The 12,692-nt window shown below is 40.9% G+C and overlaps 1 protein-coding gene across 2 annotated transcripts in view; it reads left to right on the top strand.

Annotated features, from left to right (window-relative positions):
* The window catches only part of smg1 (SMG1 nonsense mediated mRNA decay associated PI3K related kinase), a 238,923-nt gene that overhangs the window by 111,380 nt on the left and 114,851 nt on the right, over nucleotides 1–12,692 (top strand). For both annotated transcript variants that reach the window (XM_051941283.1, XM_051941282.1), the window contains exons 27-31: nucleotides 3,660–3,810; nucleotides 4,151–4,271; nucleotides 9,431–9,676; nucleotides 11,579–11,730; nucleotides 12,029–12,164. In XM_051941283.1, coding sequence (XP_051797243.1) covers nucleotides 3,660–3,810; nucleotides 4,151–4,271; nucleotides 9,431–9,676; nucleotides 11,579–11,730; nucleotides 12,029–12,164 — 806 coding nt within the window. The remainder of the gene's footprint in view (nucleotides 1–3,659; nucleotides 3,811–4,150; nucleotides 4,272–9,430; nucleotides 9,677–11,578; nucleotides 11,731–12,028; nucleotides 12,165–12,692) is intronic.

Here is a 12,692-nt window from a genome sequence, read left to right as displayed (position 1 = left end):
TTTTACATCAATTTTGCGGCGTTGCTACGCGGAAACCGTGAAATGAAATTTTACGAATTGGATAACTTTTAATTGTCTACTTGTGTAGATGGTGTCCACCAAATTTCAGTTCATTTGGAGAAGCGCGCGATCAAAACGAAGATTTTGTATGACGTTCTGGAAAACGCTGACTACGCATTTTTGAAATTTCAATCCCAAATAGCTGCCTTCCTGTTTGTCTGAGGGCGGGATCAAAAGAATATTTTTTGTTTGTCCTGACAAGACGCATGTGTGTGCCGAATTTGGTGGCTGTATGACAAAGTTAATGTCGGTCCCCTTCCCAATGACGCAATGCATTTTGATTTTTGCAGGTGCCGCTGTAGAGCCAATTTTTAAGTCCCAATTTTGAAACACATATTAAAAAAATTTCCGCCGGAACTGAATTTTATGCAAAATTTAGTGAGTTTTCGAGCATGTTTAGGGGGTGAAATTCCAGTTTAAAGAGCAGAAGAAAGAAAAAGAAGAAAGAAATAAAAAGAAAAATAATATTTTTTGCAAAAACAATATGCGATTTTTTTTTCGTCCGTATTTCGCCCACATATTATATATTTCCGGAAAGGTCTCGACAAGCCCGACGCGTCTGTGAGGTGTTTGAGAGTGTGAATGTCCGCGCTCGACAAGTCATTTTCGTGTGTAAGAGTGAGTGTGTGTGTGTGTGTGTGTGTGTGTGTGTGTGTGTGTGTGTGTGTGTGTGTGTGTGTGTGTGTGTGTGTGTGTGTGTGTGTGTGTGTGTGTGTGTGTGTGTGTGTGTGTGTGTGTGTGTGTGTGTGTGTGGACATGTCGGCCCACGTCCCTGATCGAGCGCGATTGCGCTCGACTTGTCATTTTTGTGTGTTTGAGTGTGCGAAAGGCCGTGGTCGAGCGCTGCGTTTATGTGTTGCATAAACAATAGGCCCTTCGCCCTGGGCTGCCAGGGGCTCGGGCCTAATTAAATGACAAAGTGTGTCCAAACTTTTGACTGCTAGTGTACTCAAATGTGTTGACAGCGACATTGTCAATACAGTTCAGTATGTAGTTGAGTACGGTTGATGCATACTGATGTGTAAGTACTGATTCTGAAAGACATCCCAGTTAGTCCTCTGCAAGCAGTCCTGCAACTGAGGAATCCCCTTAGGGCCAGGTTTTTACATTTATGGTGAATTGACCTTTTCTTCTGAAGATGGTTGTAGGAGCCTAAATGCATTTAAATTAATATGTAACGGTTAAAGTGCAGCAACTTGAGTTATGGGAAATGTGGGTATGGCTAAGTCGTCAGCTGTCAGGCACAGAGAGGGGAGCTACGCAGTTTTTTTGACCTCTGTATTGACCTCAGTTTTCTTATTTTTTGGATTGCCTTGGAATATTTTTTGGGGATTTTAGAGAAAGTATTGTTTTGTACACTGTGTTTTTGTTGTTTGAAGATTTCAGTAAACAATGCAACTTTTACGAGTGGTCCAGTGGATTTTTTCTGGAATATGGTACTTGGAGAAGGGAATGTTCAGAGCGTCAAGCTGTCGGCTTCTTTAACTGGAACCTACAGCGGTGGAGCTGAGGTTAAGAGTATGGACAAGTGATCTGACTGGCATATGTGTGGAAATCATATTGATTTGAAGCCTTTTTTGATGTTAGAATAAGAGCTACCCAGTGTGTTTTCCTACTAGTGGAACAACTGACATGTTGCCTAAATTTGGGGAGAACCGTCTTTAAATCTGCATGAATCCCCAGCTATAATATGAGCTGCCTTTGAATATGTGTTCTGTTATGCGGCTATGGCTCCATGCAAGTAACCTAGGGCTGTGCTCACATAAGCATTTGATGGAGTATACAGAGTTGTGACTATAACAACAGTAAACTCATGTGAAAGGTAAATGGGCAAGAACATCTGATGTTGTGCACATAAATGCATAAGTCCCTCCTTTTCTCTTGCCAAAGTTTTTGTTTTTGTCCTGACAAAATATTGGACACTTTGCTCCATGACATCAAGAATGACTGGATGAAGAATTTTCAGTCATAAGCAGAATACAACAGTCCTGTGTTGGTTTGTTCACAGAGATTTGTAGTTTTAGTTCGTCCATTTTGTTGGTTATGGATATGGCGTTTGTAAGTAAGATCCACAGTAGAGCTTTGTGTCTGTTCCTTAGTCCCGCAAGTAGACAGACCAACATCCTCCTTCATCTGCTTCCTGTACAGCATCTTTCTCTGGTGCTTGCCAAGGTAGATAATAATCCATGAAGAAACTGGTGGCCTGGCTATGTCCTCAGCTATATTGTGCGGGTGTAGAATTTAAATTGTAACAACCTGATTACACTGTATATAACATTTGACAGATTGCTTGTGTTTCTGCCCTTGCATGTTTTCAACTTGTTACACTTATGACAATGAACACTGTCTGCATTAACTCTAGCGTGTATTTTTACTTTTCTACATTTACTTATTCGCTCCATCGTCACTGAGCACTAAGTCTGGGTGTGCTGTATCGAGCTGCAGTGTGTGCCAGAGCTGCTTCACCTTACGTACAGACTCTGACAGAGAACTTGCTTCTAAATTTAGACCGTGAAAATGGATCATAGATGAATGTCTTATGGTGGTGATATGTGTCACATAATGTTTCTGATTTCCCAAGTACTGAAAGCAGTGCCATTAATGTCAGAGCTTATTGATTCTCCTTTCGAACTTTCATCACTGTTCATGGACTGTTTTCTATGAGCAGAGAAAACAGTGCATCTAAATTGCTTTTATCAGAAGAGCACATTTCTGATTGTAAAGGCCACAGTCAGTCATTTTTGTTTAGTGGTTAGAAGCTTAAATCGTGATTGTGATAAAGGATTATTTCATTTGAAGCCTGCTGCCTGCTGAGCTAGCCACTCTAATTGGCCAGCTGACGGGTTAAGTATCTTCCTACCTGAACTCTGATCATCAGGCGTGTCTCAGTCAGACCTCTCCGTCTCTGCCTCTTCTTTCCTCAATTTTGGTTGAGGAAAGTACAACAGCTAAATAGCTCATTGGGCAGGAAAAGACTGACAGAACCACATAAAAAATAAAAATGTTGCTTTCTGTCACTATGGCTAACTCAGTAGCTGCGTGTATTGGATAAAGCAACAACAACACAGCTTAATGATCATCATTCACTCGCACGAATGTGGCCACTTGACACTCTCTCAAAAAATGGTTGCATATGCAACCATTTTGGTCGCAGTCTGGACCCCTGAAGGGGCATGAATATATTTTGTACATGATATATGTGTTGTACTGAATAAATCGACTTAAGATACAGCAGCTGGTTGACCCACTGCCCAGCTGTGTTCGATACAGATAAACTAACAAATGATTGTAGTGACAGGTGCTTTTATGTGCAGGCACTTCATCATATGTTAACACAGTTCATCAACCTTAAAGGCATGAACAAAGATGTATCTTCAGTCAAGCCACACGGTCATCTATCAGTTCGGAGTAGACTGGCAGCTAGTGTTTTCTATAAACATTTTCACTTTTTCAGCTAATTGGTTAAAAAAGTTTTTTTCTTCTGTCAAGGTACAAAAGCTTTCCTTTGTAAAGACTGATATGAGCTTACTGTATTTCCTTTTAGGGTAGTAACTCGTATGTCAAGAGCAGTTGTTAATAAGCATGTGATGATGTTGCAGTACACTGGTGCGATGCTTGAAACCTACTGGACGAATCTGCTTGGGTCCTCTTCGCCTGTCAACCCTCACTCTTTCCGATGCCCTACCCACTATACCAACCCTGCAGCTCCACTGCACTGCCATCCTGGAAAATACTATCACTGGCCAAGAAGTATATACACACAAACTTTTCATTTAATTGTATATAATAGAAATTAAATTCATTGACACTAAGACTGATTGTACAGCTACATTTATTGAGTCCATTCAGTTTGGTTTGGATACCACAGAATATAAATGTAAATTATCATAAGGAGCTTCACCATATTCTTTTTACTCTTTGCTAAACACCCTGATACTAATTTACAAGTCATATACTGTGCTGCTTACAAAGCTCTGGTTGTTACTCTGGTTGGTAATGTTACCTGAAGTAAATGAATTCAAAAAGAGCACTAATGAAACTTATATTGTTCGAAATCATGGACAAGCTGTTTGCTTGAATTTTTTTGCAGGACTGTGTGATTCCTCTGTACAGTGAGGCTCTGAGCTCTTGTAAGCAACAGGACGTGCAGCTTTTCCTTCAAGCCCTGAGATACACCATGTTTCAAAGACAACTCCTCCATAAACTTAAAGGTAAATATAGCTGAAAGCATCAGTTTGCTGTTTTAGAATTTATTACCCTCAACATAAGGAATCAACACTGTTTGCCAAAACTAAAGCTCTATCAAGCAGTGAGCAGATTTCAAGCTGGGCAAAGGTTACTTTGTATTTACAGGACATAGCACAGGAGGTCCCAAATATGCTTTGCTGTAATGACCATTTGAGTTATGGGCAATGTCCTACTAAGCATCTGAAAAGTGTTTGATTACAGCCATCTTTTTGAACCAATCTTTACTATTTGTAGTAAAATTGTGTAGCACAGTCCTAAGGTCTGTTTGCCAGACCTGGTAAGGATACAGTCAAAATCCAAGAGGTTCATGTCATGCTTGTCACTTTCTAACTAGAAACACTTCATTCTATTTCCACAAATGCCCTATTAATGTTTATGACGACTGGACGAGTCAACAAGTTGTGATCAAATCTTTTTTTTTTCGATTGACTTGTCCCATTTTTAGTAGAACTGTGTAGCTCACCGCTGCAATCAAATTTGGTGATGTTGTTTTTCACACTGTACAAATAAGTAGATTTGGTAGACTTGTAGTGTGAGGGACGTGATTTAAAAAAAAAAAAAAAAAAAAAAAGTGTTTTGGGGCCTAACGGTATCAATGGCGCTGGCGCACACATGGCCCAGCATAGAGCTTTATACATTTCTCCTACAGGAAAGGATATACCCTGTTCTGGAGAAGTTGCATTGGCAGTGCCTAATCCTAATGACCTCCTGAACGCCACTGAGATAGTCAGTACCCTAGCAACCAGGCCATGGCAGATTCTGGTCTGCAGGCATCACTTCTCTCCAGTCGGAGGGGAGGAATTTTATTCATGCATGGCACTGCGGCGGTTGCTTGCCTACCTCTTAAGAGACCCAACCTAATAGCTAAAGAGGTGCCCCCAGGTGTAGGGGCAACAACTCAGAGTGCACGGCCACAATCCACTTGAAGTCTGTATGCCTGTATATAGTGGGCAATTGAGCAGGGGTGACAGAACTGAAATGTCCTCCCAGTTAAGTACTCTTTTGTAGACATTTTAACCTTTCTGTTTCACTGTTTTGCTAAACTGAGCAGAGGTAAAGCTTTGTCTATACAGAGGCTTTCTCACTTTAACTATTGAACCGAAGAATGCAGACATGCACTAACGGTCACAAATCTGGACACACCTTCTCATTTAATGTTTTTTCTTTGTTTTCATGACTATTTACATTGTAGATTCTCACTGAAGACATCAAACTATAAATGAACACATATGGAATTGTATAGTAAACAAAGTGTAAAATTGGTCTAAACATGTTTTATATTTTAGATTCTTCAAAATAGCCACCCTTTGATTATATACACTGCTCAAAAAAATTAAAGGAACACTTTGAAAATACATTATATTTCAATACAGGGAAAAAAACAAACAAACTGGACCTTAGCATTGATATGGACTGGATAATGTGTTAGGAATGAAAAGTGCCACATTGTTTGATGGGAATGAAAATTATCAACCCCACAGGAGGGGTAAATTCAAGACACCCCAAAATCAAAGTGAAAAACTGATGTGACAGGCTTGTCCATCTTGCTGAAATTTGTTGGTAGCAACTCAAAACGGTATTCAGTAGTTTGTATGGCCTCCATGTGCTTGTATGCATGACTAATTATGCTGGGACAAGCTCTGAATGAGACGACAGATGGTGTCCTGGGGTATCTCCTCCCAGAACTCGACCAGGGCATCGCTGAGCTCCTGGACAGTCTGAGGAGCAACCTGATGGTGTCGGATGGAACAAAACATAATGTTCCAAAGGTGTTCTATTGGATTCAGGTCAGGTGAGTGTGGAGGCCAGCTAATGGTATCAGTTCCTTCATCCTCCAGGAACTGCATGAGTTCTCTTACCACATAAGACTGGGCATTGTCGTGCATCAGAAGGAATCCAGGACCACTGCACCAATGTAGGGTCTGACAGTGGGTCAAAGGATTTCATCCTGATACCTAATGGCAGTCAGAATGCCATTGTCCAGCCTGTAGAGGTCTGTGCGTCCCTCCATGGATATGCCTCCCCACACCATCACTGACCCACCACCAAACCGGTCATGCTGAACAATGTTACAGGCAGCATAACGTTCTCCACGGCTTCTCCGCGAGCACAGCGGGCACTAGAGGACGCTGGGCCCTCAGACCACTCTCATTACATCTCTTTCTGATTGTTTGATCAGAGACATTCACACCAGTGGTCTGCTGGAGGTCATTTTGTAGAGCTATTGCAGTGCTCATCCTGTTCCTCCTTGCACAAAGGAGCAGATACCTGTCCTGCTGATCGGTTGAGGACCTTTGACAGCCCTGTCCAGCTCTCCCAGACTAACTGCCTGTCTCCTGGAATCTTCTCCATGCGCTTGAGAATGTGCTGGGAGACACAGCAAACCTTCTGGCAATGGCACGCATTGATGTGCCATCCTGGAGGAGTTGGACTGTCTGTGGAACCTCTGTAGGGTCCAGGTATCGCCTCATGCTACCAGAAGTGACACTGACCCTAGCCAAATGCAAAACTAGTGAAAAACAGTCAGAAAAGATATGGAAGGAAAAAAATGTCAGTGGCCTTCACCTGTAAACTCATTCCTGTTTTGGAGGTTGTCTCATTGTTACCCCTCTAGTGCATCTGTTGTTAATTTTATGAACGCCAAAGCAGCTGAAACTGACTAAAAAGCCCCTCAGTTACTTGACCAAATCAGTATCCCACCTGTTTCACTGATTTGATGCAATACTTAGATTAAAAAGTGTTCCTTTAATTTTTTTGAGCAGTGTATATAAGAAACAAAGATGTATATATTGTCTACAATGTTCTCATTTTAAGCCATTTTCAGTCTTGGAACATTGCTGGATTATTTAATCGATTTAAAGTGATGGCATTCTGTTATTGAAGCCCTTTTCACACATGGGTCACTTATCCGTTAATGTTCCTCAGTGCTGCATTTACACAAAGCCCCCCCACATTGCCGGAAAACGCCAGTATACATGCACAATATTTGTCATTCACAAACGACTAGTCAATGCTAGGGCTGGACCCAAATATTTGCTCGCTACGGCAGTATCCGGATATTAATTTTGGTATCCGAATATTCGCCGGGCAGAACGAATATTCAGCGTTTCTGTCTTCCCTCTGCCTTCGGCCCACATCAGCTCATCCCATCGTGTGATCACATAAACATATACACATATGTCTATAACATATACACATATGTCTATGTGATCACCCGCTCCTCCCCCCAGACGAAAATAGAAATATTAAGAGCTCGTCTCCTCCCTTCATCTTCGGCCCACTTTGGCTCATCCCGCCGTGTTCGGCTCATCTCCGCTCATCCATTCGTGTTTGTAACCACCACCCGAATGGCCGGGTGGCTGCCGACTCTGACGTCAGGCTTCACTTCGTTGCATAAACACAAGTCAAGATGCCGAAGACCTCCGCTGTTTGGGAATTCTTCAGTTTAACTGAAGACAAAACGAAGGCAGTGTGCAAAATTTGTGTCCAGGAGACCAGACGAATGGATCCAAATACTCAGGCGGGTTTTCTCTGGTCCGGCAGACCAGACGAATGGATCCGAATATTTGGGCCATCTCCGCCACCCCCCCGTCGGACGTTACGGGTTATGAGGCAGAGCGAATATTCGGATATTAATTTTTAATAGGGCCCGAATATCCGGAGACCAGAAACCACTATTCGGGCCAGCCCTGGTAAATGCACTCTGATGTATGGTACGCATTAATGCAATAAGAGATTAAAACAAAACTACTAACAGCTGATCAGTATCCCAATGATCAACCCAGTTTCTTTCTGATTTCATAAACAATGATACTGAAAGTTTAGGACTTAACATGAGGATGGCTGTGATGTGATATAATCCTGCAGATGATAAACTGTGACTCTGTGGGACAGCTTACCTGAGATGAAGAAATGTTCACAGCTGCTGTTTGATCCTGAAAAAGCCTGTTTTCTGTGTTGGTGATATTTTGTAGTTACTGTAAACCTAATCAATGAAGTTACTGTCGTTTCCCTGTAAGGAAAACCATAGACCTCTCTCTTTTTGGAGAGACTTGTGAATCCTGCTGCTATCTGATGCTGCAGGCATGCAACAAAACAACAAAGAAATAGTCCTAAACAGCTGGGAACTAAACGTCTATTCTGTGTGTGACAGTTTACCGTTTAGGTCTATAGACCTAAAGGGTGTGATTTGCCAACATATCCTGGTCCGGACTGATCTGCTCTCTGTGATAATTTCTTAGAATGTAATTAATTACCAGGACTGTTGTTCAGTATGTAAATGTGATCAGCTCTGTCTTTTTGGAGATGTACATATGGATCCTACTGCTGTCTGATTTTGCAGATATTGATCAAACTCTGAGCCAATGTTTCCAAACACACTGAAGCTTCTCTGAACATCTTGTGGAGGAAAAAACACTCATATTACTGATATCCCGCACTGTATTCCTCAAATTTAGGAAAACAAAGCCATAAACATAATTTTCAGTTCAAAACTCATCGTAATTTGCAGAAATTGTTAAATTTTGAGGCTATACAATAGATATCTTTAAATGGTTTCTCCAGCTTTCAACTCTACTAATCAGATGTGAGTAAATGAACCTCATTGGCATGATGTGTTTTGCCACTGTACAGCATGGCAAAGTTAAATTATTGTACCACGACACTATGCCGAAGATGTACTTCATGATATACACCAGTGAACTAAAACACCATGACCACTTAAAGATGAAACATATAGCACTTATTTTCTCATCAGAACACTTTTCAAAGTTTTGGCAGCATGGGGTAATGTACCACAATACTATGTCGAAGATATACTTAATGGTGTATACCAGTGAGCCAAAACACTGTGACCACTTAAAGATGAAGCATATCGCACTCATTATCTCATCACAACATATCTCATTCTATTCTATTCTATCTCAAAATATTTCAAAATTTTGGCAGCATGGGGTGAACAGCATATTAGGCAGATTAAATGTGTTTTGCTTTATCAGTGTATGTGTATATTTTGCTGAATGGTACTACAAAGAAAACAATGCTGACTCTAAGATAAGATAAAAATGTTATTTTCACAATATAACTAAAATTATATAATTTCATCATCGTCTTTCTTGCCTAGGTTACTCTTCCTCCATAGACGGCCATTTAATGGAACTCTGTCTGACTGCTGTCAAATTTGCCCGGAAAAAAGGCAATATTGCCCTGGCATCCCGCCTGCTTAGCCATTGCGGTGATGGGACTCAAGAAGAGAAACCACAAGATGAACTAATCCTGTCCTTCAGGCGTCTTACTCTGGAGGGGACTCTAGGGGAGAAATGGGGACCAGAAATCCAGATCGAAAAGGCCAAAGTCCTGAGAACTGCAGGTGAAAGATAGCACGCATTCAGAAGCTATGCTCTGTTCTTTGCTACCTTTGTCTCCATGTGTTAGTTCTCTTTCCTGTATGTCGTAAAAAGATGTGTAGGAGAAGTTTTTACAGCTTAAACTGTATCTTTTAGGTGAGACCTGGAAGTTACTTGATGTTCTCCTGGATTGTAGTCTTCGTATGTTTGTGTTCTATAACCTTGTCATCTTGATTGTCAAGATTGCCACTCTGTTGTGTTGCTTTTCTGTACATACATTGTCCTGGAAGAGGGATCTATCCCCTCTTGCTCTGTCTTTTTTCAGTGTCATTGGACAAAAATTCCAAATACCTTTCAGAATATTATAATTGAAGTGATCTCAATGGAAAACGAGGCTTCCACATCTTCTCCTGGCTCCATTTTCTGCCTTTAGAAAACTTAGCCTGTGACTGGAGTATAAAAAAAACTTTAAAGTCCATAGTAATTATAGGACATAGTGCCACTTTTGGGGATGAGATAAACAGAGGACTTTCATTTGGGGTTTGAATCCCATTTAAAGCCGTAAGTGAATTTTGACTTTTAGCTTGACTATTGTGAAGATCGGAAACTATGACGCTAGCGTATCTGAAAAGTAGCGGATAGCCAGTAAACACGGAGCTGCATATACGGCGTTTCAAAATCTTTCCACTCTGGAACCTGGTTTCAAAAATGATCGCTTACAGACCCCCAAAACGCCATCTTCGTGTGGATGATACGCAGATTTGGCAAGAAACTTGCATTTCTTGCGTTTAGACCTCGTTTTGTCTTCGTGTGGATGGGCCCTTGGTTTTGTAGGTCTTGGTTAGTGACATGTGGAAAAACAAACAGCAACTCCCACGCTGGGAGCAGTGACGCTCTGGCTGGGATGTCTGGAGACAGATGCTCTCACGCTGGGCGTCTTTATCTCTCTGGGAACGTTTTGGAAATACACAGAGGAGAGATGGCCAAAATGCAAATTTGGAACTTTCTACCAATTTTTTTTATTTTTTTTAGCCAGGGAATAGATCTCTTGTGTTTTTATTGCTCTCTCATTCTCTGTCTCCCCCGCCCCCTTGTGCTCTGAGAGCGGCTGACAGCTGACTCTCCTCCCTCCCCCACAGATCAAACAGGTCTCTCACTGGCTTTGACCACAGATCACTGCTCTGCCAAACACAGAGAAGACATAAGATGCACAGAAAATCAAGACTTTGCTTCAGATGTATTAAAAAAAAAAGAATTACAACAAACATATTCTGGCAATGGAATAAACCAGGACTCCAGATTCTCCCCATGGTCCTAAAGCCCGTTTCTATTGTTTTTTGCCATTGCAGAGACGGTAGTGGACAGAAAAAGTTTTTTGGAGTGACTTCTGAGGATTTTGTAAATATTTGTGCAGAAGTGCCTGACATTCCAGCACTTTAGTGCAAATAGTGGTATAACTGTGTTGATTGCTAAATTTGCACATTATTTTATGACAAAAATTATTTTTTGCATTCTAAGTTCTGAAAAGGGTTGGTTACACATGTTTATGGTGTTCACAGTAAAGAATCTAACTGTTTCCTACTTGAGCTTTCTACAATTTTAGGTCATGTGTTCATACATTATATCAAAATCTATAAATAATTGTAGAATCAAACAGGTGAAGTTGTGCTGAAAAAAGAACAAGCAAAGCAAAATCAACAGTTTGTAAGGTGAAATATAAAGGAAAGATCAGAATTTGTCAAAAGCAGACCTCAGGCCACCCTGACTCGTGAGAGTTAGAGGCACATGGGTCAAAAAACACCGCCTGCCAAGGACCTGACCCCAGTTATGCAGGTATCAGAAACTACTGTATTCTAGAGTGCGCTAATGATGATGCTCAGGACACTGTCTTCAATTCCCTCTAAGCAGTTGTCCTTTTTTCACAGGCCAGTCCTTGTCTGCTATGGAGATGCTGAGCAGCGCTGCTCTGTCCTACTGCCGTGTGGGGAAGAATGAAAGTGCAGCCTGCCGCTCTTTGCTAACACTCTGCAAATGGCTTGTGGTTGACTGGAAGGACATGACACCTCAACTTAAACAGGTATGTAGTTTCTTAAAATATTTACCAGACAAAGTATTTGTTGGTGCAAATGGCCTTTTGTGCTTAGTGCCATTTTTAACCTATTTTGTAAAAATACAATAAAAAAAAATCTCTATGGTTGAGGTATTTGAGTTATTGGCTATTTTCTTGTCATAGTGCTGTTTTACCGTTAAACATTAAAATAAGTTAGTCATTGTTATTGCCCTTTACACCGACTATACACTGGGTAAGTAAGGGAAAATGTTAGTAAGGGTTAGTAAGGGAAAAAGAACAAAATAATAGTAATGGTTTGTCCTAGGTGATAAAGAAGTCGGGAACAGTAAACTCATCCAGTATTTTGGGTAGTATGTCACCTTTAAGCCGGAATATCGCTTCTCTGCTGGACCTTCCCCTTGAGGATCAGGGCATTCCCCACATCACTGCTGAGACTTCAGGTAACATAAGTACTGTACTAGTAATTGACATCACTACATTAATAAAACACATTAACGTTAAAGTATCCACACTAAACACTCATGAAAGCCTTAGTACTTGTCGACATACAGTTGTGGAAAAAATTATTAGACCATCCTTGTTTTCCTCAATTTCTTGTTCATTTTATTACTTGGTATTACTAAAGGTACATTTGTTTTAACAAATACAATGATAACAAAAATAGCTCATAAGAGTTCAATTTAAGAGTTGATATCTAGCCATTTTCCATGGTTTTCTTGATATTAACCGAAATCATTTAAGTTCTTACATCATCAGCCATGGCATTGCACTTCCAAAAACAGTGCTTTTAGGCATTCTATGTTTTCTTTTCTGTCTGTTTTAGTCACATGATACACACAGGAGTTAGTACTTCATTGCATAACCGTTGTTTCTGATGACTGCAGCCATGAATTTTGGCATGCTCTCCACCAGCTTCTGGCATTGTTCTGCTGTTACATTAGCCCATTCCTGTTAACAAATTCAAACAA

The sequence above is a fragment of the Acanthochromis polyacanthus genome, chromosome 21, assembly GCF_021347895.1.
Source record: "Acanthochromis polyacanthus isolate Apoly-LR-REF ecotype Palm Island chromosome 21, KAUST_Apoly_ChrSc, whole genome shotgun sequence".
Classification (NCBI taxonomy): Eukaryota; Metazoa; Chordata; class Actinopteri; family Pomacentridae; genus Acanthochromis; species Acanthochromis polyacanthus.
This window is presented reverse-complemented; position numbering and strand designations above follow the sequence as displayed.